The following is a 22,458-nucleotide window of genomic DNA, read 5'->3' on the forward strand; positions in this document are numbered from 1 at the left end:
CATGTCACGATCGTGTGGGCCATACCAAAAGTTTCTATATCCAATTATTATATCAAAATGAAGTTTTTATTACAAAGATCATAAGAAAAATAATTTCACGGTAAAAAAATAAGTGTATAACACTATGGGCCATGCTCAAATGTATGATTATAATATATATGGATTATTTTTATGATTTTACATATGCTAAAATAATTTAAAATCATGATCTTGAGATCTACTAGAATAATAAAATAAGAAGCCAATATACCCTACTAGGGTTCACAAAATATGTTAAAATTAATGGTTTAAGAACTCTTAGACTTACATCTCAGCTTTTATCATTGTTCAAGTCAAGATTTTTATATGACGTTGTTGATATTGTGTCAAAGAACATATTAAACAGTGGTCTATAGAAAGATCAAGTGGTCTAATAAAAAATTCTTAAGATCTTAATGATACATTTGTCAAATAATAATTTTAACGGTAAATTTGAAAATTAATCAATTACTATTCAATTTAGATTGTTTAGATTAATGATTCATGAATTGGATTGGTGATCTAACGGAAAAATTGTCTCAGATCTTGGTTTAAATTATTAAAATGACTCACTTGATGATTGGTTATAATTAAATAATTAAAAGAAAAAACATTACCCCTCAAAATTGCTAGTATATTACATGAGGGGATTTTACGGCATAATACAGCGAGGCACGCACCAGAGCATAATGGTATGACAGGATGAATGGATCAGATTCTCTTAGAAAGATCCTGAAGTATGTTGAGTAATGCTTGACTAGGCAAGAAGCTATGAACTAAAGCCGTTAATACAACTTGTCACTTAGTGAATCGGTCCTCATATACGATGATCGATAGTAAAATTCCAAAAGAAGTGTAGAGTAGTCATGAAGTTGATTACTCGGGCCTGTAAGCATTTGATCATGATGCTTACTTTCATGTACCATCAGTAGAAAGATAAGCTAGACCAAAGGGTTAAGAAGTGTATCTTTGTTAGCTATATTAATGGTGTGAATGGATACAAGTTGTATGACCATGTCATATGGAAGATCACAATTAGTCGTGACGTCAGGTTTGATAAGGATTCTTTGTTTTGTAAGGGAGAAAACAATGAGCTAGAAAAATAAGTAGTGATCGATGTTGAAATCGACAAGGGTGAAACACACGATGAAGTTGAGCCACAGAAGGAGGTACAAGAGCAGGTGGAGCAGCCACCTATGAGGAGAAATTCACATAGACATCCAATATTACCACCGAGATACAAAGATGACTCGAATATTGCATTTTCTTTCATTACAAATGAAGGCGATCCATCTACCTTACAGGAAGTACTAGATGGTGTAAATGTTAAGAAGCGAATGACGGTGATACAAGACGAGATGGACTCTTTGTACAAAAATGAGACATGAGAGATGGTGGAGCTTCCCATTGGACATAAAGTGATCGGGTGGAAGTGTATTTATATGAAGAAATATGATAGGTACAAGGATAAAGTGGAACAAAGGGGTACGCTTAGAAAGGAATCGAATTCAGTGAGATATTCGCACCAGTTATCAAGCAGGTATCTATCGAATGTGTGTTGGCATTGGTTGCCCAATACAAGCTTGAACTAGAATAAATGGATGTAAAGACTGCTATCCTATATAGGGAAATATTTGAAGAGTAAATCTACATGAAGCTACTAGAGGGGTTTGAGATACAGAAAGTAGAGAATAAAATTTACAGATTGAGGAGGTCGTCGTACGGCCTGAACAGTCATCCGGGCAATGGTACAAGAAGTTTGATACTTTTATGGTGAGTCAACAGTTTCTAGGAGTGAATGTGATCACCATGTCTACTTCAAGACGCTAAGTGATTGAGAATCCATTATACCAGTCTTATATATTGATGACATACTTATCGCCAGTCATAAGATGTTTGAGATCAACATATTGAAGACTTAATTACAATGGACATTAAAAATGAAGGATGTAGGATCTGCAAAGAAGATTTTTAATATATACATACACAAAGATAAGGAAATGAGTAGGCTACAATTGTCTCAGGCAGAGTGCCTTGAGAAGGTATTAGTGAAGTTTGAGATGAGCAATGGTAAGCCAGTTAGCACACCTTGTGCTGCTCATTACTTTGGGCTTTTTTCAGAATAATGTCTCATTACAGATGAAGAAAAGTAAGTTATATCTTGTGTGCCCTATTCGAACGCGGTTAGCAGTTTGATGTATATCATGGTCTCTATGAGACCGGATATTTCACACACAGTTAGTGTTGTGAGCAGTACCTATCAAACCCCGTAAAGTAACATTATGAGGCAGTGAAATGGCTACTTTGGTATCTAGAAGGTACAACGGATCACGTCTTGATATTTGAAAAATCAGAGGAAAAATCGGTAGGCCATGCAGACATCGATTACGAAGGGCATGTGTATAACAGAATGTCGGCTTTCGGATACTTGTTTATACTAGTGGGAGGAGCGATCAGTTAAATGTCAAAGCTTTAGTCTATGGTTGCTTTTTTCACAATCGAAGCTGAATATATAACGATAATAAATGCATTCAAGGAAGATGTTTGGTTGAGAAAGATGATGAACGAACTTGGGCTTCAACAAGAGGCCATGCCGGTTAATTGTGACAGTAAAAGAATGATCAATTTGAAAAAGAATTTAATTTAACATTCTAGAATTAAATATATTGATGTCCGTCATCATTTTATTCGATAGGTGCTTGAGGAAGGCGGTATTACTCTCAAGAAGATCCATATAAATGTAAATTCAACGGACATGCTTACAAATATGGTTCTCATCGAGAAGTTTTGATTCCGTATGACTTCTCTAGGTCTGACAAAGGTTTGATGAAGACAGAATGTGTACGGAATGCGATGGCGATGAAGAAGATATGATGAAGGCGATTATAGATGGGGTTGTGGTTCATGAAAAGAGATTGAAACCATGGTGGAGATTGTTATATATAAAACATGGATTCGATCAATCAACCACCCTATTTGATCAATCAAATGAGCCCCGAATTTTATAAATTAGTTATTGGACATTTTTGGACAGTCTTGATCAATCGAACTGTCGAGTCGATTGATCAACAGAATTTGAAAAATAGTTATAAACTCTCTAGACAGTTTTGAGCATATTTGATTAATCAAACATGGGAGCTCGATCGATCAAGAATTACTCGGTCGATGTCGATCGATCGATGACGCTTGTAATTTTGCGTAATTGCATTATTAGTTTTTTATTCCGAGTGTTATGATATATATATATATATATATATATATATATATATATATATATATATATATATATATATATATATATGGGATTATGGTATTCCAATCAAGGCTTAAACGTTTCTAGAGTTTGGAGAGGAGAAATAATGATTTTTCAATATTGTAAGTGCATTCATTGATATTATTTTCATTTTCATATTGATTTAGTGTCATTCCGTGTCATTGTTTTTTCAAAAGGAATTTTGACTTAAAAATCATATATATTTGTGCATGCTTTATTTGTGTTTGCTTTGATATTGTGTGATTTGTACCGGGGTTTGCTTCCGTAGCATCTAACGGTTTGGAAGATCTTAGCCATCCAATGTGCGGCCTTGTCATTAGAAGTAGACCATTGCTATATTTTTTTCTTAACAGCCTTGTTGGAGGCCCCCAATCGAAGGTTTGGCATTGTGTAAGCAAGGGGATTTATGCCGCAAGCTCCTCGACACGGTGGGGCTGAATCAGATCATCGGTCTGGATTTGGACATTCATCAGGTGGGGCCCATCATGATTTTGCCTTGGCCGAAAATCAGGCTAGCCACTCATACTGTGGTACACAATTTGGGAAGTTTCTTGTACAAGCCCATTCTTCTGAGGGAGGACCACCTGAAGAATGGTCTCGCTCAACAAGTTTGCGGTGGGCCCCTCGTGATGAACGGACCTGATCACCAGATACCTTTCAATCACAATTTAGTCCAACGCATTGGTCCGGATACGCGCAGCGATTTCCTACGCAAGGAAGAGGAATAATATGATACTTGGCATCCTATCTTTGACTAAGTTCATGCGTTTTTAATTCTGACAAATGGGGCCCAGTCATTAGTAATCTAGACCATTGATCTACGTACACTAACCATCTAACTAGCATGTTATACGAATGTATCAGATTAGAAGATCCCAGCCATCAATATTAGGACCTTTTTCATTTGAACGTGGACGAGTGTTGTATTTCTCTTGTTGACAATCCCTTTGTAGGCCACGAAGAGAAAGATTAGGATTGTCATGAGGAGGACATTCGCAGCAAGGACTGCTCCGGCGATGTGGGCCTCAACATATCAATGGTCTGGATTAACCCATGGACCCCACTTGTCAGAATAATAGAGCCGTGTAGGCAGTCAAAGATTCGGGTCATGTATCGTATCGTTAGGCAATCCACATAAGGAAACCTTTTTAATACAGTCTATATCTGACATTTTAAATACACTGTACACTAGCTAGACGACCCTCTGATTTTACCACCATTTTCCGTGGTGGTGGCGGCTCATTTACTGTACACGTGCTTACCACATAGCAATCTAAACCATCTATATTACTGGCCTTCTTGTAAAAGGAGCATTGGCCAAAAACCGCACTGACCCAAATCGCATACTAACTAATTAACTTTGAACCGTCCATTTTAGGATCTTACAACTAATGTATAATTTTTTAGGATAAGCTCCATTCAAGCGGACCCACAATCTGGACAGTGCAGGTTCGCGTACATGAATGCACCGTAACATCACCACCGTTAAAAAAAATGGAGGGTAAATAATCATTGCAGTCTTGTCCTTCTGATTATGGTAGACGCATAATGTACATTCAATGGGCCAACATGGATATGGACGAGGATTGCGTCCTACCCCCGGGAAGGAGCTTTGAGTGGCCAGCGTGAGGCATGGGTCTTATCCACACCGTCCATCCATTTTTTGGTATCAATTTAGGTTTTAAGACCAAAACTGAGGCAGATCCAAGACAGATGTGGACTACAAAATGGGGATTGAATTATTACCGTTGAAAACTTCTTGGGGGCCAGAAGTTTTGGATGGAGCTGATATTTGTGTTTTCTCTTCATCAAGGTCTATGTAAATTTATGAATAGGTTAGATGGGAAATAAAAATCACGGTGGGCCTTATAAAAGTTTCAACGGTGAGAATCATTATCACCGATGCTTTATGTGGTGTGGTCCACTTGAGCTTTTTATCTTTCTAAATTTTGGTAATACATCATAATTTGTTACGAAAAAATGGATGGACGGTGTGGATATAATCTATACATCACGATGGCCACTCAAAGCTCCTGCCCGTTCCCCGCTGGAGACAGGCGGGGGAAGGACGCAATCCGCGTTCCGTGTATATATATATATGTGGCTGTGTCAATGTAAGAATACCGTTGACAGTGAGTGGAGGGCATTGGAAAGAAGGGTGAAGATGGTCTGTAACTGGAACCGTCGATCTGTGGCTTTGATGGTGGTGCTGGCAGCATCATTACTGTTCATTCCCCTGGCCATGCCAGACGGGTCCACACAGCCGCCGTCCATCGCATTGATCTTACTCATACCGGGCTTGTTGGTGATCTGGTTATTCTGCCTGGATCGGTCTTATTTCCAGGCAGATGATGTCCCCATTTGATCCCTCTCTCTCTCTCTTCTCTCTCTCTCTCTCTGAGTTGTATGATCTTTCCATCTGATTGATAGAATTACCTGATCTTGAGCTCTCACACATGGGCCCCACACTTCAGCAGTGCTGCCAACGGTTGATTTCTCCCTATCAATTGTATGATCTCAAGGTATCTCACTCATAATTTGGTAGCCTGGCATGTCGACTTACGACTCGAGCTGGTCTCACATCCTTCAAATCTTTTATTTGTTTTGTTTTGTTTTGCTCTTCTTTTAACACATGACCGTCACACACAACACATAGGCACTCCAACTCATGCCTTTAACGTTGAAATGCACTATATCTACCATTGGCCATTGGTTTAAAAACCTAAAATATATCTCCCACTCTACCAAGGTCGGGTTCCATGGGGTTCGAGTAGGGGTCAGCCCATGTCCAATCCATTCACTAAACGGACCATGAATTCTGGTTTGGACCTGACCCATGATCTGTTACCTTGTAGACTGACATAACCTAATTAGAACTCTCTTCAAGTCCAATCCCAACCGGAACCATACCGTTTAATTGTAATCGCAACATTCCAGGACCATACTTAGGTTTAAGATTGGGTTAAAGCACGCTAGCCTTTTCGAATTGGTGGATACGTGTAAACACACATAAGTCGTGGATGTGTATCTATTAGAGCTGGGCATGGGACGATTCGACTTGGCAGACTCAACTCATCCGACTCATTCACAGGGCCGTCAGCTTTGCCCTGTTTTTTTTTGTAGTGATTCCGACTCATTCAAACCCGACTTGATCCGAACCAAGTGGGCGAGTTGATCCGAAGTGAGTAGACTTCTTCCAATCCGAACTCAAACCAAGTCAAATTCGAGTCACCCAGTAACTGGACTCGACTCAAAATCCGACTCGGTACTTACTCGACTAGATCCAAAACCCAACCCATTTGAGATGCTGTGTAGCTGATGGAGAGGCTGCAACCTAGGTTTTAAGTCATGATTTCAGCCTGCGGAAACCCGCTGTACCCAATCGACTCGGTGCTGACTCAACCCGACTCAGTACTTGTGAACAGGTCGGACTCGGTACAGGTTAGTCCAGGCTAAACCTATAGACTAGGATTGGGTCAAGCATGTTGGACTCGGCACTGAGTTAGGTCAAGTTTGGGTCAGGTCTATTTCAAAACTAGGTCAAGTCAAGTCAGTCCGACTCGACTCGATGCCCAGCTCTAGTATCTATTCTTATCTTTCAATCAATTTATTTCAGATTTTGGGCTAATCTGGTCTAGCCAATTGATAAGCGATATGGATTGGTGTGGTGGGTATCGTCCAATTCGAGCCTGGCCCAAACCCGCCTTAAAAGTGGGTGGGATCAATTGACTAGTGGACTGGTCTGATCCATTGCCACCACTAATATTTAAGCGATCTTGATCGTTTATCTGATGAGCAATATGTGAATGGCCCATTCTCAAAAATATCCCAGATTGGACAAACCCTAATTCTTCAGTATGAGGCCAGAAATAGAGGGTCAAGGAAAGAATAAAGAGGCGTCCACATCCAGCATTCCAAACAGAAGAAGCAGCAAAGATTATGTGGCTAGGATCTTCCAATCATAGGACAGTTTTGGTGAGGGTTCGTCCATGGTGGGTCCCATGACATATTTTGGATTATCAAAGACCCGAGGATGATCTACCATGATTTGGCCCACTCAGCTGCATGGCCAATGGTCCGGACTATCCATTTAGTGGGTGTTACCCTTTGATGGATAATGGAACGCCTCGCAGCTCATCCAATTGGTGTAGCTTCTAAACGGATGTTGAAAGCATCATGACCCTGTAAAATTAACCACTATTGGTAGGGCCATATAGGGACGGTCTAGATCATCCGACCGAAGCGCTTGCTGGTCCTATCATGGATGGGCCAAGTACGGTGGACCTCAGGCGGAACGTAGGCAAAATGTATTAGAAAGGAAGAATTCTCAAGTTCTAGCTGCAAGATTCCCCATTTTCAAGCGCCACACACAAACTCATCACACGCCAACGTGGCACGTGCTATGATAACCTCAGACGTTAATAAGGTTGTCCCTAGCTGAATGTTCTTTGGCTGAAAAGTGGCCAGTTAATTTACCAGGTGGACCAAACATGTGAAGAAATGAATGGTTTTAAAAAGTGTTATTTGCATCAACTTTAATTTCTTCAGCTGCATGGCAATTACACATACCTCCGAATATTTGGTGTGGGTCTTATGTTTGGAATTGTAATTTTATCTCCCAGTTGAGTTGACGGTAGAGTTGCGGGGCTCAGTCATATTATGGGATCCACATTAGAAGTATGTATTTATGTATACTTCCCTTAAGTGAGACCATTGTCCAATACTAAACCAAACTTAAACTTAAATGGGCCACACCACGAAAATGTTAAATCAATGAAAAAGCCCGTTAACTATACTTGTTGTAAAATGTGGGGCACAATTGTGTGTTGAAGTTACACCTCCTGCTCCGGTGGTAGAATCTCAGGAGTTTCAACACCCAGTCAAGGGTTCAAGTACCCATAGGTGGTAAAATCGGGGTGTGAAAAAAAAAAAAAAAAAGGTCCACTTAGTTGTGCAGTTGGATCCACACAATTGAAGCCGTTGTGGTTGGAAGTTTATTCCTTGAAGTGGATCAAATAGGTGAGGGCTACACATAACCAGTATAAAATCTTTTAAAAAAATAACAATAAAAAAAATACAATACGTGTGATGATTTTAAAATCAATTGTTGAATGAAAATGATTTACAAAAGGTAGCCCCACCACGCAACGCCCCAAATCACGTGTTGAATTTGATAGTTTTTAGGTGGATGTCTATTATTTTCTATGGTATCCTGGTGATCATATAGACCTGATTTTTTGGTCAATCCATCGCACTACGGGACTCATCTGATGTGTGGGTTGGATGGAATATGCATAATGATGCGGACCTCACACGGACACTTGCATAGCATTAACACGTAGGTTGAGAGAGTTCACTTCATGTTAATAACTTTAAACGTATGCTAATAACCATTCACACAAAGGTAAATAGCCGAAGAGAAAGCTCTCTCTACAAGTCTTTGCACAGGACCGGATTTAACCTCAATGGATGCAGGTGGAACGAGTGTTATACACGTCTGTGCATGTAAGAAATCCTGGCCATTCATCAGGTGAGGTGAACATTGAACATGTCATATAACAACGATATGGTTAGCACACTCATCAAGTCGGCCACGCATACATGGTGATCAATCTGGACTGGTAGATGTCAGATTGGTGAGAATTTCATGATGTTGCTGATCCATAGCATGACCCACTAAACAAACGGTCCACATCATGTGCACTGGTGATACCTGTCCAATTAGATCATCCCCGTATAAAGTATAGAGGGAACCAAAAAAAAAGGAGCTTCAAATCTGAGGGGAATATTCATCATTTAACCAACACAATTACCGCTACGGTTGTAATGGAAGAGTGAGGGCAACATACAGCAAGTACACAAGAATTACAGTGAGAAGGAGAAAGAAAAACAGGGGCATGAAGTGCTGTAGGAATGCCAAACCAACCACCAAAACCACCATTGCCATATAGAAGATTACTCTTTTGACCATCTCCATCACTCCTGAGAGAGAGAGAGAGAGAGAGAGAGAGAGAGAGAGAGAGATTTGTTTATATAGGCCAAGAGAGGCAACCGTCAGATGGGCGTTTTCTTTTGGTACAAAATTTTGATACTCAGGAAAATTGCGATGGATGATACACGGGTGCTTAGAAATTGCATACTTCGAATAACAGTAAGTCAAATTAAACTGTTCACATTATGGTTACTAGTTTAGATAAATCAGGCAAAGAAAAAATAACACTTGTTTGATTATCAGAGTGTTGGTTTGCTAAACATTATTGGATGATTAAAAATGGAAATTATGGTCTTATTTCAAAAAATAAATGTACTGAATCAGAGGTTACTTTTTTACGTGGAGACAGTAGTTTTTTTTTAAACATTTTCGTCCGTTTAATTTCAGTTATTGCATGCATGCCAATTGCTACGTGTACAATTTCTGAATACCTGCGTATCAAGCATTAAACTTTGCCTGAGTATCAGACATTTTCCCCTTCAAGTGCACTGAATGCTTTCCATGCAACGTGGGACGTTTTTATTTGGAAGCTTTTGTAAACCCATGCGCGTGTGGAGTCATGCTCATCCACATGAAAGCACAGGTGTCGATATGTAGTACGTATGTTAAATCCGAACAGTCCATCACGTGGTCCACACCTTTTAGATCTTCTATTCAAAGAATCAGGATGTTTTCCAGGTCAGGTGGGCTGGAATATAGAATAAGTGGACAGGTGGAAATAAATGGTCGGACCATCTACTTAATTTTCTTTTGTATATTTGGTCCAGTTGAGTAGTTAAATAGTCAGGTTTCCATGTCAGAAGATCTGAACAGTGTGGCACACCTGCAGAAAAGGTAAGAACTGGCACCAGGTTTGCCTGCCTGTGGATATGCACGGCACCAGTCGCTCGTATGCCTAGCAAACTTCGGTTTCGGAGTGTAAATCATACTCTGGCAGAGTGTATGGTTCATACGCATGCACTCGTATAAGTAACCGTACGGAAGTCAATATAAACTATCGAAATACATAGGAAACATGTAGTGCATGGATCATTGACCAAAATTAGAATGATCTTCAACTCCAATTAATGGATATTTGTTTGGTGAATTCGATCTAACCAATATCATTGGCATCTAGACAGTCCTGCGTGATGAACGGATCTTATCATTCATGTTCATGTCTTGTTTCCACATGCGAGGTGGGTATACTTGGAATTGCACTCGAGCAAGTGCAATTAGCAGAGCGGATTAGGTGACCGAAGACGGCCCGCCCCTTAATGTCAGGCCCACCTTGATATATGTATCCTATTATCTATATCCATGTATATATGGTACATTAAGTTTTTAATTGCCAATAACTTCTGTTTTACATGGTATCGTCCACTTGAGATTTGGATCTGCTTCATTTTTGGGCTCACGCCCTATTAATGATTTTAAAAAAGGATGGATTGGATAGATATACAATACACACGTCAAGGTGGGGCCCATCGTAAGGGAGAATATCTTGGTTGAGGCTGGGTCACCTAATCGGCTCCCATCCCTGCCTGGGACACCAATTGTCCACTGAAACTACCGATGGTGCTCCATGGGCCCTGCTATCTATGGGTTGTCATCTATCCATTAATTTTGTCATCTCAATAGCATTTACTGTATGGACCAAAAAACGAGGCTGACCCAAATCTAAGGGACCGCAACAGGAAACAGTTCAATCAGTGGTGATTGAACGCCCACCATAAAAAACTTATTGGGTCGGCCAAAAGTTTAATTTGGACCAAGCTAATATTTGTATTTTCCTTTTGTCCATGTGTGATCTCATCAACAGATTTAATGATAGGTAAAAATTATTCTGTTCCTTGGGAAGTTTTTAATGATAGAATTTCAGTCACTACTATTTTCTTTTAGTCCAGTCCACCTAGATTTGGATCTGCCTCATTACAGGGCTTGCGTAGGAATAAGATGGATAAGTAGATGCCAATATAATACATACATCATGGTGGGGACCACATGGCACCGTCTACTAGCAAGGGAACTTGTTGCGTAGTGTGCCATGTTGGTGGTGTGTTATGTTGAAGTTTCAGTTTTGAAAAAAATTCAAAAATTCGAAAATTTCATTTTGTCGCCGGAATAATGTCGAAAATTTTCAAAAGGAAAGTGCGGTTTTTCTTTAGTCTTACATCAAAAATGAGAAAACAAATTTTGTAGTTTACATGTGGAGGTGCGTGTAATATTCTTGTTTGGAATTTAAGGACAATGTATTTTTTACGTGATTCAACTTGGCAATAGAAAAGAAATAATTTTTATTTTATTTTTTTGGTATTTCCAACATATTTCACAACATGTTATATCCAAGTCGTTCATCCATTTGGTGAGATCATTTTTGTTTATATTTTTCTAAGAAACCTTTTTGTTTGTGTAAATCTTTAAGAGTATCTCTCCTCTTCATTTCCCACCTAGTTATATGATATATGGCCAAGGGCTAGTATTTTATTTTTTCCTAATGACAGATTTGTTTGGTGAAGCACAAAAGACCACCGGAGAGTAGCTAAAAAGTATGAAAGATTGCCTTAAGTGAAGTAGGACAAGAAGGCCAGAGAGTGGTGAAAACCGTGTTTTACTCATGAAAAAGGTAAGCATTTGAAAAGTGTTGCTATTTCGGTGCTTCCACATAACCTTGGGTGTATTCAGATAAAAAGAGCCCTAAATATTGAGGCATCTCCTCTAAAAAAATCTGAAAGATTTGAGAACCTTAGAGATTTTGAAAATATCACAGTATCACCTCGTTAACATCGCTTATGAAATTTTAATGATAATGTCATGAGATTTCAAAATCTCAGCTGTTTTGTCACAGTGCTTTCAACCGCACAACCTAGCCTCCAACTCAACATTTTACTCATTTGTAGTGGTACATCAGTCTCTATATATAGCATATATCGTACCATATCTACTTATTTCTCATGCTAGACTATAGTCCATCCCCGGCCAATTTCTAAACGATGTAGATTCAACCACTGTCACTTGGCATGCATATACTGCAATCCAGACCTTCCAAATCATGGCCACCACTGTGTTAGACCATATACCAAAGACTACTCTAATTGGACAATCTCAACCATCTGATTTTCCCATTTAACTTCAGACTAACCAATTTATTTTGGTGGTCCATCCAATCAGTGTTAGTTTCCAGAATATGATTTAATCTATAATGGGGCCCACAAATTGGATGGTCAGAATTGAAGTATATATATATATACCATGTGGATGGTGGATGAGCCCTCACCATTTAGAGAAAAAGGTGGTGATTGCAGACCATAGTCTCATTTCAATTCCATCACTTGTAACCGGAATAAGGATCATAGCCAGCCATAGCCACATGGGACGAGGTTGCACCAGACCCATCCATAAAACAACCAGCCATTCCTCCAAACAGACCCTGATGATGACCCATATGGAACGCAGGTGGATAAGCCGCCGGTGCCAAAGCACCCATACTGATAGCCCGCTTCAGCAAGGGCTCGCCCCTCATGGAACCATGGTGGACGCCTTCAAGTTCACGGTACCGACGGAGATAAGCAATGAGTGGCTCAATGTAGTCATCAAACCCAAGCTTACTCATGGCCCACAGCACATCTTCTGCAGTGATCGTCTTGCGCTGCTCGCGCTGGCACCGTTCGTTAGCCTCGCTAGTGATGAAGCTTATGTACTCAGACACACATTCCTGCATTGTCTCCTTGGAGTCGTCTGATATCTTGGCATGGGTTGGTAGGACCTTTCGCATTATCCTTATCACGTTGGCAATCGGCATGAATCGGTCCTGCTCGCGGACGGTGCAGTCACCGTCATGCCCTGGGTTGTCATCAAATGTCGCATGGTGGTTTCAACCTACAGATCATAAATAGAAGAAAATACACACGTCCACACCCACCCACACACACACAAATGAAGCAAGGTTGAAGAATGCCATTTACTGTCATTCGACCCAATTCAAGTGCCGATACCTAGCAATATGTTATGCATGTTAGAGATCTCAGCCATTTATCAATAAGAAGCCCTGTCGAGAAAGGAAAAAAAAAATCCGGACAGCCAGAAAAAATAATAACCAGTGGTGCAGATTCCGTTGAGACGTGCAATGTACTTGAAGAGTGAGCGACTGATGAGCATACTAGATCTCACACACATTTTCCACATCAGCCCATGTACGGTGCTTGCATTTGGTTCAAGAAAAGATGTGGCTTCAAACAGAATTCCTCGTGGTGAGGCTGAGGAGCAGAAACTCTAAAGAAAATATTGGGAGAAAAACATTTGTTTTGATTTATGATGTGGAAAGGTTTTTTTAGTAGATTAATAAAATTACAAGTATCGTCCTTCCCATTGAGCTTAACATGCAACATGTATCTTAGCGCATGTAAGTGCATCTAAGTACATTACAATTAAAAGAAAAAAAGAAAAAAAAAATCTTTTTACAGATACACTCATAAAGTGCGCCACACGTCCAAGCAAAATGACGTGGCTAAGCGAATGAATCAGACTCTCTTAGAAAGAGCCTGATGCATGATAAGTAATGTTGGGTTGGGTAAGGTCCTATAAACTGAAGCTGTTAATATGGCTTGCTATTTGATGAATCAGTCTCCTTCTTTAGCAATTGATTGTAAAATTCCAGAGGAAGTGTGGAGTCGTCAGAAAGTTGGCTACTCAAGATTGCGTGTGTTTGGTTGTGAAACTTACTCTCATATACCATCAGTTGAGAGAGATAAGCTACACCAAAGAGCCAAAAAATACATCTTTATTGGTTATGGTGGTGGTGTGAAGAGATATAGGTTATATTACTGGGTCACATAGAAAATCATCATTAGCAGGGATGTTAAATTCAACAAATGATCCTTATTCGGTAAAAAGGAGCAAGAGGAACTAGAAAGGTTGGTTGTGGATGTTTAAATTGACACAGATGTTACGCAAACAGAGACAGATGCGCAGACAGATATATAGGGGCAGGTGGAGCAGCTACCTGTGAGATGGAATCCGCCGCGAGATCATAAGATACCGACGAAATACTGGGATGACTTAAATATTGCATATTCCCTCATTACGGATGAGAGAGACTCATTTACTGTTCAAGAGACACTTGATGAGTCTGATGTAGAAAAATGAAAAGTAGCGATAGATGATGAGATGGACTCATCGTACAAGAACAAGACATGGGAGCTAGTGGAACTTCCATTCGACCGTAAAGCGATCAGATGCAAGTGGATCTTTAAAAAGAAACATAATAAATACAAGGCAAGGTTGGTAGCTAACGGTTATGCTCAGAGAGAAGGAATCGACATTATAGAAATATTATCCACGCTGGTTGTAAAGTAAGTATCTATCAAATTCGTGTTGGCGTTGGTTGCCCAATATGATCTCGAGCTAGAACAGATGGATGTGAGGACTATATTCCTACATAGGAAATTAAAAGAGTAGATCTATATGAAATAACTAAGCTATGAAGTAAAAGGGGTAGATAACAAGGTTTACAGTCTCTTAGGCAATTGTATAAAAAGTTTGATTCTTTCATATTGAGTCAGAAGTTCAATACTATGAGTGAATGTGATCATTGTGTCTATTACAAGACACTGAATGATAGAAAATTCAATATCCTGGTGTTGTATGTTGATGATATGTTGATTGCAATCATAGTATGTCTGAAATCAATATACCGAAGACTCAGTTATCAGGGACATTCGAGATGAAAGATCTGAAGGCTGTAAAGAAGGTTTTCAGTATTGATATACGTAGAGACAAAAAAAGGAACAGACTTTAGTTATCGCAAATAGGATACCTTGAGGAGATATCGATCAAGTATAAGATGGATATGGTAAAGCCAATTAGTGTTCCCCATGCAGCTCACTTCAGGCTATCCTTAGAACAATGTCCTAAAATAGATGAAGAAAAGCAGGATATGTCTCATGTGCCTTATTCGAATGTAGTTGACAATTTGATGTATGTCATAATTTGTACTAGACCGGATATTTCATAGGCAGTTGGTATTGTGAGCAGATACATGTCTAATCCCAAAAAGCAACACTGGGAAATAGTGAAATGGTTACTTCGATACATTCGAGGTACGAAAGACTACGTCTTAACTTTTAACAAAACATGGGCTAAATTAGTTGGATATGTGGATTCAGATTACGCGGACAGTATGAATTCTAGAAAGTCGACTTTAGGTTATTTGTTTGTGCTAGCAGGTGGAGCAATCAGTTGGATGTTAAAATTTCAGTCTGTGATAACTCTTTCCATAACTGAAGCGGAGTATATAGCAGTGACAGAGGCATTCGAGAAAGGTGTTTGGTTGAGAGTGATGATAAATCAATTGGGGCTTTAGCAGGAGGCCATGCAGGTTAATTGTGACAATAAGAGCAGTATCAATTTAACTTAAAACTCCATTTATCACTTACGTACTAAACATATTAATGTTCGTCACTATTTTATCTAATAGATACATGAGGAAGTAAGCGTGACTCTTGAGAAAATTCGCACGAGCATGAATCCAACGGATATGCTCACCAAAGTGATTCCTAAAGACAAGTTCAATTTCTGTGCAACTTTTCTAGGCTTGATGAAGGCATACTGTGTACGAAAAAGTAATGATGGAGGTATGATGCTGGGCATAGATAAGAGAAGATGATAAGAATCTACAGGATTGAAGATTGAAGACATTATGAAGATTGTTGTTGATATCTTAAATCAATTCAGCAATAGGGTCTATCGATGCAATTCCACATATCATCTTGCTTACGTGGCGGCCGATAAATTAGCACAGAAATGGGACCTGTATTTACATTTGTACTTGGATGAAATTGGATTGCGTAATGAGTTATTCAGTACTCTTTTATCATACTGAGTAAACTCGATTGGGCCCATTGTGAATGTATATGGTTTATCCACATTGTCGATCCATTTTCCTGCTATGGTTATGGGTTGAGTCCAAAATTGAAGCATATCCAATGCTCAAGTGGACTATACCACATGAACAGTGGGAATAATGATTTCCAACCGATGAAACCTTCCCAGGGCCCACAGTGATGTTTATTTAGTTCATGAGATTACAAAGATATGGATGAAGAGAAAACACAAATATCAGCTTGATCCAAAACTTTTGTGGCTTCCAAGAAATTTTCAATGGTAGATGTTCAATTCACATTGTTTCTCGTGGTGTGGTCCATTTGAGCTTTGGATATGCTTAATTTTGGGTCTCCGAATATAAAATTATCTGTTAAAATGGATGGACGGAGTGGATAAAATAAATAAATACTGGTGGGCCCAACAGATTTTACTCAGTGCGTTAAGCTACGCAATCTGCCTCCCACTCAGATGGGATAGTGTAGAGCGAAATCGGATTGCCTACTGAGTTAAGTACGCTTTTATCATGCTGAGTAAACTCTGTTGGGCCTACTCTAAATGTATGTAGTTTATCCACACCGTCCATCCATTTTTTCATCTCATTTCAAGGGTTGAGCCCAAAATTGAAACATATTCAAAGCTCAAGTGGACCATACCACAGGAAAGAGTGGAAATAATGCTTTCCACCGTTGAAACTTTTCTAGGGCCCACGATGATGTTTATTTGTCATCCAACCAGTTCATAAGATCGCACAGATGATGAACGAAAAAAATACAAATATTAGCTTGATACATAACTTCTGTGGCCGGCCCCAAGTATTTTTCAATAGTATACATTGAACTTGTGTCGTTTCCTGTGGTGTGGTCCACTTGAGGTTTGGATATACTTTATTTTTGGTTTCAAGCCCTAAAATTATCTGTTAAAATAGATGAACGGAGTGGATAAAATACAGAGATCACGGTGGACCCCCACAGAGTTTACTCAGTACGCAATCCAGTTCCATGTATACCAATGCACAAGGTCGGTACTGTGTTGACGTGGCAAAATTCTGTGGGCCTCATCATAATGTATATGTTATATCCACACCGTTCATCCATTTTGCCAAATTATTTTAGGACATGAGCCCAAAAAATGAGGCAGCGGGGAAAATGACACCGACTATTGAAACCTTCTTAAGGCCCACCACAGTATTTATCTTTATTTTCCATCCAACCCGTTCACAAGGTCACACGGACCTAAGTGAACGGAAAACACAAATATCAGCTTGATCTAAAACTTCTTTTGCCCCAGGAAGTTTGCAATGGTAGTAGTTCAAATCCCCCTGTTTCCTGTGGTGTGATCCACTTGAGCTTTCGATCTGCTTAGGCAAGAAACCTTTCTTTAGGTGCAATGGGAGTAGGTTATATTTGCAACAAAGGATTCAGAACGGTTGAGATTTGAGAACGTGGCAAAACGTTGTTTGTTACATGGCCCATCCATGATGGAATGTGTGCCTACTTAGATGGATGATCCTTGATGGTCCATCTGTACAGACATCCATCGATCGCAGGTATCCGTCCAACTGGAGATCATCATTTGGACTGTTATAAACAAAAATCAACCATATAATCTACTAACATTCGCCCATCAACTCAAGACCCACTCGGTGGACGGTCAGATCATCATACTATGCAACATCGTGGGTCCATAACGGATTGGCCAATGGCGATGGACCTCAAGCACGACGGATACAAAACCAATAAAATTGATATTTTTTGTTCCATTATCAGTTCGTGGTACCTACACGCTACCATGCAAACACACTGTAATGACTACCAAGAGTACCAAGCACTTCAACAAAAAAAAGAATAAAAAAGGGTGCATTCTATCAAAATAGTAGGGCTGCAAGCTAAAGTAAGTGGGTGTATTAGTTTACCGGAGCTGGACTTATGGTGCCTTTGGCAAGCATGAAAACCACCACCTTTACGGTCCATGTCTCTCGTCTGCGAGAGAGTAGGTTGGAAAGAGGGTTCTGTATATATTTATATCTTAAGGTTTGCTCTGATACATCGCGGCGTATTTGAATGAGAAATGTCGAGACTCTAGCAGTTGTATTGGGTTTCTTCGATTGATCCAGACCGTTTATTTGATAAGGCTACCTTTGGGATTTTTGTTCACGAAATGTCTCTCTGATCGAATGTTTTAGCCGTTTCATTATAAAACCGTTTTTTGACCGTTCAATGTCCAAAGACAAAAGGTAAATTATCAAAGGGATAAAACCATTCAATTTTTTGTCCCGTAATGAAAAGTGAGTATCATCATATAAACTGTTCGGATCATGGAAAAATGACCCAGATTTAAAGGCAAAATTCCCCGATGTATCGTATTATAATACGTGGGGATGTATTCGAACAAAATCTCTCCAGGAAGGGGAGTCCACGTGGCAAAATACGGGCGTTGGAAACGAAGAACCGGAAAACGCGGCGAAAACGCTTGCGTGACAACGACGTAATCATGCGTGGCGTGCCTATTTTCTGAGGTGGATGGAGGAGTTCATGTGGATGAGATCCAACCCGTCCATCAGATGCATCATATCACTTTAGGCGTTGATACCAAAAATCAGACTAATCTGACACTCATTTGAATTCTCCCTAAAACTTCTAAATTCACACGGCGTGGTTCGCCCGAGTTTCAGAACAGGCCACGCATAACTATCGGTGAGCGTTTTATCCCAACTCTTCCTCATGCTGTGACCTACCTAGGTTTAGGACCGACCCAATTTTGGTTAGGTGAATATGAAGCAGTAGACCTGATGGACGGCTAGGATCTCATGCACGTTCTCCACCGCGTGGTGCTTGGTTAGTCGTAGGCACGCCCGCGTAGGTAGCGAGGTAAGCGTGATTCATACGCCGGTGAGAGCAGTCGGAGAAATTACCAGATACAGCGGCTGTATCATAAGTTATTATACAGCCATTTTCCGTCCAGTGTGTCATATTTCTAGAATATCTTATCCGTACAAAAGGTGGGACACACCATGATAATCACTTTCGGAGGGAATCAGGAAAATCAGATAATTAAGTCAGCCATGCCAGCACACTAAATCATACCATCGGTTGTCCATTGGTACTGGTTTTGTATCCAGCCGTAGAGGTGGATTAACATGATTCTCATATCACGAAGACATCATGGCATGGCCCACATTTTATACGGATGGGATATTTAGATATAAGAGATGTTGGAGGAAAAAATATGAATGGTTTGTGTCCTACGATACAACCGCTGTAACTTTTCATTTGATGAACGCTGGCAGGTGTCTCAATGTCAGAGGATGGTAATTGCGCCTGCTCGAGTGCAATTTGGAAGTATGCACACCTCGCACGTGGAAAGAAGACATACGCGTGAGTGATCAGAGCCGCTCATCAAGCAATAATAGCTATATAGATGCTATTGATGAATATCTGGCCCATAGATGAGCAGTTGAGAGAATTTTGTCAGATCTGAATTATTTGTATGTGTGGCCCACTTGGTGATCATTGATTAAATGATTTTTTATTAATAGAATCTACCTACTAAGGATCACATGACGAACGGTTTGATACTACACACGTGTGACGTGCTTCCACGTGCGAGGCGGGTGAAAGGATTAGCTCACCGGTTTCGCGCGGTGAACTAGCCTTGGTTAGTTGCGACTCACTGCAGTATACGTGACGGTGCGGTTGGTGGATTGTTATTTTGGTGGTCCCCACCGTAGTGCGGTTGGTGGTTAGTTATGTTGGTGGTCCCCACCGTAGATGGTGTTGAACTCTGTTGCAGGCTATTCTGGGAAAGCCACTGCAACGGTGATACATGGGATTGTATGAAAAATAGGAAGGGATAAAATGATCTCCAAAAATATTCGGAGTTGCGACCTTATAAGAGGCATGAACAAGCTGTTTAAGATTCAAATGTGCTTGAGGGTAACTAAAACAAAACCTTGGGGGACAAAAGTAAAGTAAGTGGGTGGGATGTGTTTTGAAGATCAATGGTCATAAAAGATTAACTAAATGAGAAAATGACTTGGAAACAGGCTTTTGGACTTTGTAACAGTCGTAATCGAGAAAAGGATCCTCTTGTTGGCCCAATCCAACACAACAAACAAACTTATCTATTAATTTACTTTATATCAACTAATCTTAAGAGTATGAGTAATCAAGTAACGGTAATTCTTAGGTATGATATTTAGTTGTAACTCAAGTCTATGAACATATGCTGAATTTATTCTTTATTAAATATCAAGTAATTCTTTTAAGAGACGCATTCTTCCAAATGCTCCCAATGACCAATTGCGAGTTTTTTCTGTTGTTTGATTTGCATTGGTAGTTTAGAAGTTTTTTCTTATAAAAGGTACAAAGCAACTACATCTTCGGAGGAAAAACTCCACCCTTTGATTATCGTCCGATCGTTATAAATTTCTGTAAGTAGTTGACTAAGCGACTGTTATTCTCATAATCTGATCATAAACATTCATATTGTATGTATCTACTTATTTTAGCGCTTGAGGTCAAAGTTAATTCGTTTGGATCGAGCCGTTATATCGATTCCGGTAGGCTCACATAATTAAAAACTAAACCAAGCAGCCAACATTTTTTTGGCATGCCCAATAGGACTACAAACTACTTAGTTAGCATAACATTTGGTTGACTGAAACATATTTTTTGGTGTAGTAATCATTCAGAATCATGAGTTAAAGGGGTGGTCGTAATACTTCAATAGCTATTGTTATAGCTAACGAGCCTCCTACTCATGAAGATGAGGTTCAAGTCTAACAAATGCCTTAATAAGGAAATCCACCACGTACTCTGGTTCCTGTTCTTCAAAATCCAGACAGATCATCAACGTCCCAAGTTGAACCTCTTGAAATTATATCAGCCGGAATAGTTGATATGCAAAGGAGGATTTAACAAATCTCATAAATATCGCAAGTTCAGGCAAAACATTCGCGAGTTCAGGATGAGACTTTCATTAATAGATAGATGGTCGACTACACCAAGAGCATGAATCAGTTGGTGGCTTTGTTTGCTGATAGAGCATTTGTTGCACCTCAGCAACAGGCCAATGCAAGTTCTATTAGAAATCAAGCACCAGTACCACAAGTTCATCCAATGCCACAGATAGTTCCATTACAGTGAAACATACCACATGTTCCTATCCCTAGTCCGATTTAGGATGTGAGAAATTCACCAATACCAGTAGATTTCAGAGGTTTCAAACGTGCTCATGCCCATGACATATGAAGTTCACCGCCACTGATACATTTCAAACATCTTGAATGTGAAAATAGAAATTTAGTTCGTGAAACTAGGAATCAATGGATGCTTAGGGGCACCCTTTGCCTATAAATCAACCATATAATGAAGAACTGTATCATAATGGCCCTGAAGTATTACCAGTTGTTGCACAAAAATACAGGGAGTGTAACCAAATTGTTCAATTAGTTTACAAAGTAGCAGGCCAAGTTCTTGGCCAAACTACTACTCCGATTTATCAAAGTTATATCTTGATTGGATCGACCAGCAATATATGTTGTCAATGAACTATCGACCTGACTTTACGTTGTTTACAAGTAATAAAGATTAATTGACTGTAGAACACAAGTCGATTTATCATAAAATGTGGAGAGTTGGACAATAATTAGTATTACAAATTATAGTTATTCGGCCATTCACTCACTGGGTAACATTTACTTAGTATTCCAATTTCCTAATGTATTCCATACAAGGTTCAACCAAATGCATCAGTGATGAGGAATTTTCCGTTGATCTTCTGATTGAAGAATTGCTCACTAAAGCAAAGTAGTTTGAATCTTCTTCTGAACAGAGAGAGAAAGTGAATGAACCTGCATATGAATTGGATATTCAACCGAATTCAAAAACACATAGGGTCCAATGTTCGAATTTAGTCATAAGTTTGGTTCATTGCCACCGATTACATTGGATTGTAAATTGGTGTTGACTCTCTCATTAAGTTTTCAATCTAAACCATCTCAACCAAGCACAATGGAAGGAAATGTTGAAGAATTGGGCCCGTCGACAATTACACAACATGAATATTTGACTCTAAGGAGGAATTCAAAAAGGTATTAACTGTAATGGTCGAACCAAGGTCCCTGTAACACCCCGATTCTCGAAACTCGAGTACATTACTCGTTTTCTAAAAACTCGAGTGTTAACCTTTAACAGTGGCTTAAATTTCACATACATTTTTTTTCTTTATCAGAGTGAGCAATCTAGCGAAATAGAAATAAATCAAGTATAAGAGGGAATCCAAATATATATAACCAAATATTCGAGTGGTTGCC

General features: G+C 39.6%; 1 protein-coding gene across 1 annotated transcript; it reads right to left on the bottom strand.

The window, feature by feature from the left end:
* Window positions 1–12,076: 12,076 nt before the first annotated feature.
* LOC131256476 (nuclear transcription factor Y subunit B-6) lies at window positions 12,077–18,128 on the bottom strand. Its single transcript, XM_058257358.1, has 2 exons — window positions 18,058–18,128; window positions 12,077–13,106 (listed from the first exon to the last, which is right to left on the bottom strand). Exons 1-2 carry the CDS (start codon window positions 18,113–18,115, stop codon window positions 12,592–12,594), a joined length of 573 nt encoding a protein of 190 aa, XP_058113341.1. The 5' UTR covers window positions 18,116–18,128; the 3' UTR covers window positions 12,077–12,591.
* Between the last annotated feature and the right edge of the window lie 4,330 nt (window positions 18,129–22,458).

The sequence above is a fragment of the Magnolia sinica genome, chromosome 9 (genome assembly GCF_029962835.1).
Source record: "Magnolia sinica isolate HGM2019 chromosome 9, MsV1, whole genome shotgun sequence".
Classification (NCBI taxonomy): domain Eukaryota; kingdom Viridiplantae; phylum Streptophyta; class Magnoliopsida; order Magnoliales; family Magnoliaceae; genus Magnolia; species Magnolia sinica.

Bases quoted from the DNA above. Each gene is read 5' to 3' on its own strand.
- LOC131256476 (XM_058257358.1), bottom strand. From the start codon at position 18,115: ATGGACCGTAAAGGTGGTGGTTTTCATGCTTGCCAAAGGCACCATAAG. The intron at 13,107-18,057 runs GTAAACTAATAC...ATGACAACCCAG, and splicing joins GCACCATAAGTCCAGCTCCG to GGCATGACGGTGACTGCACC.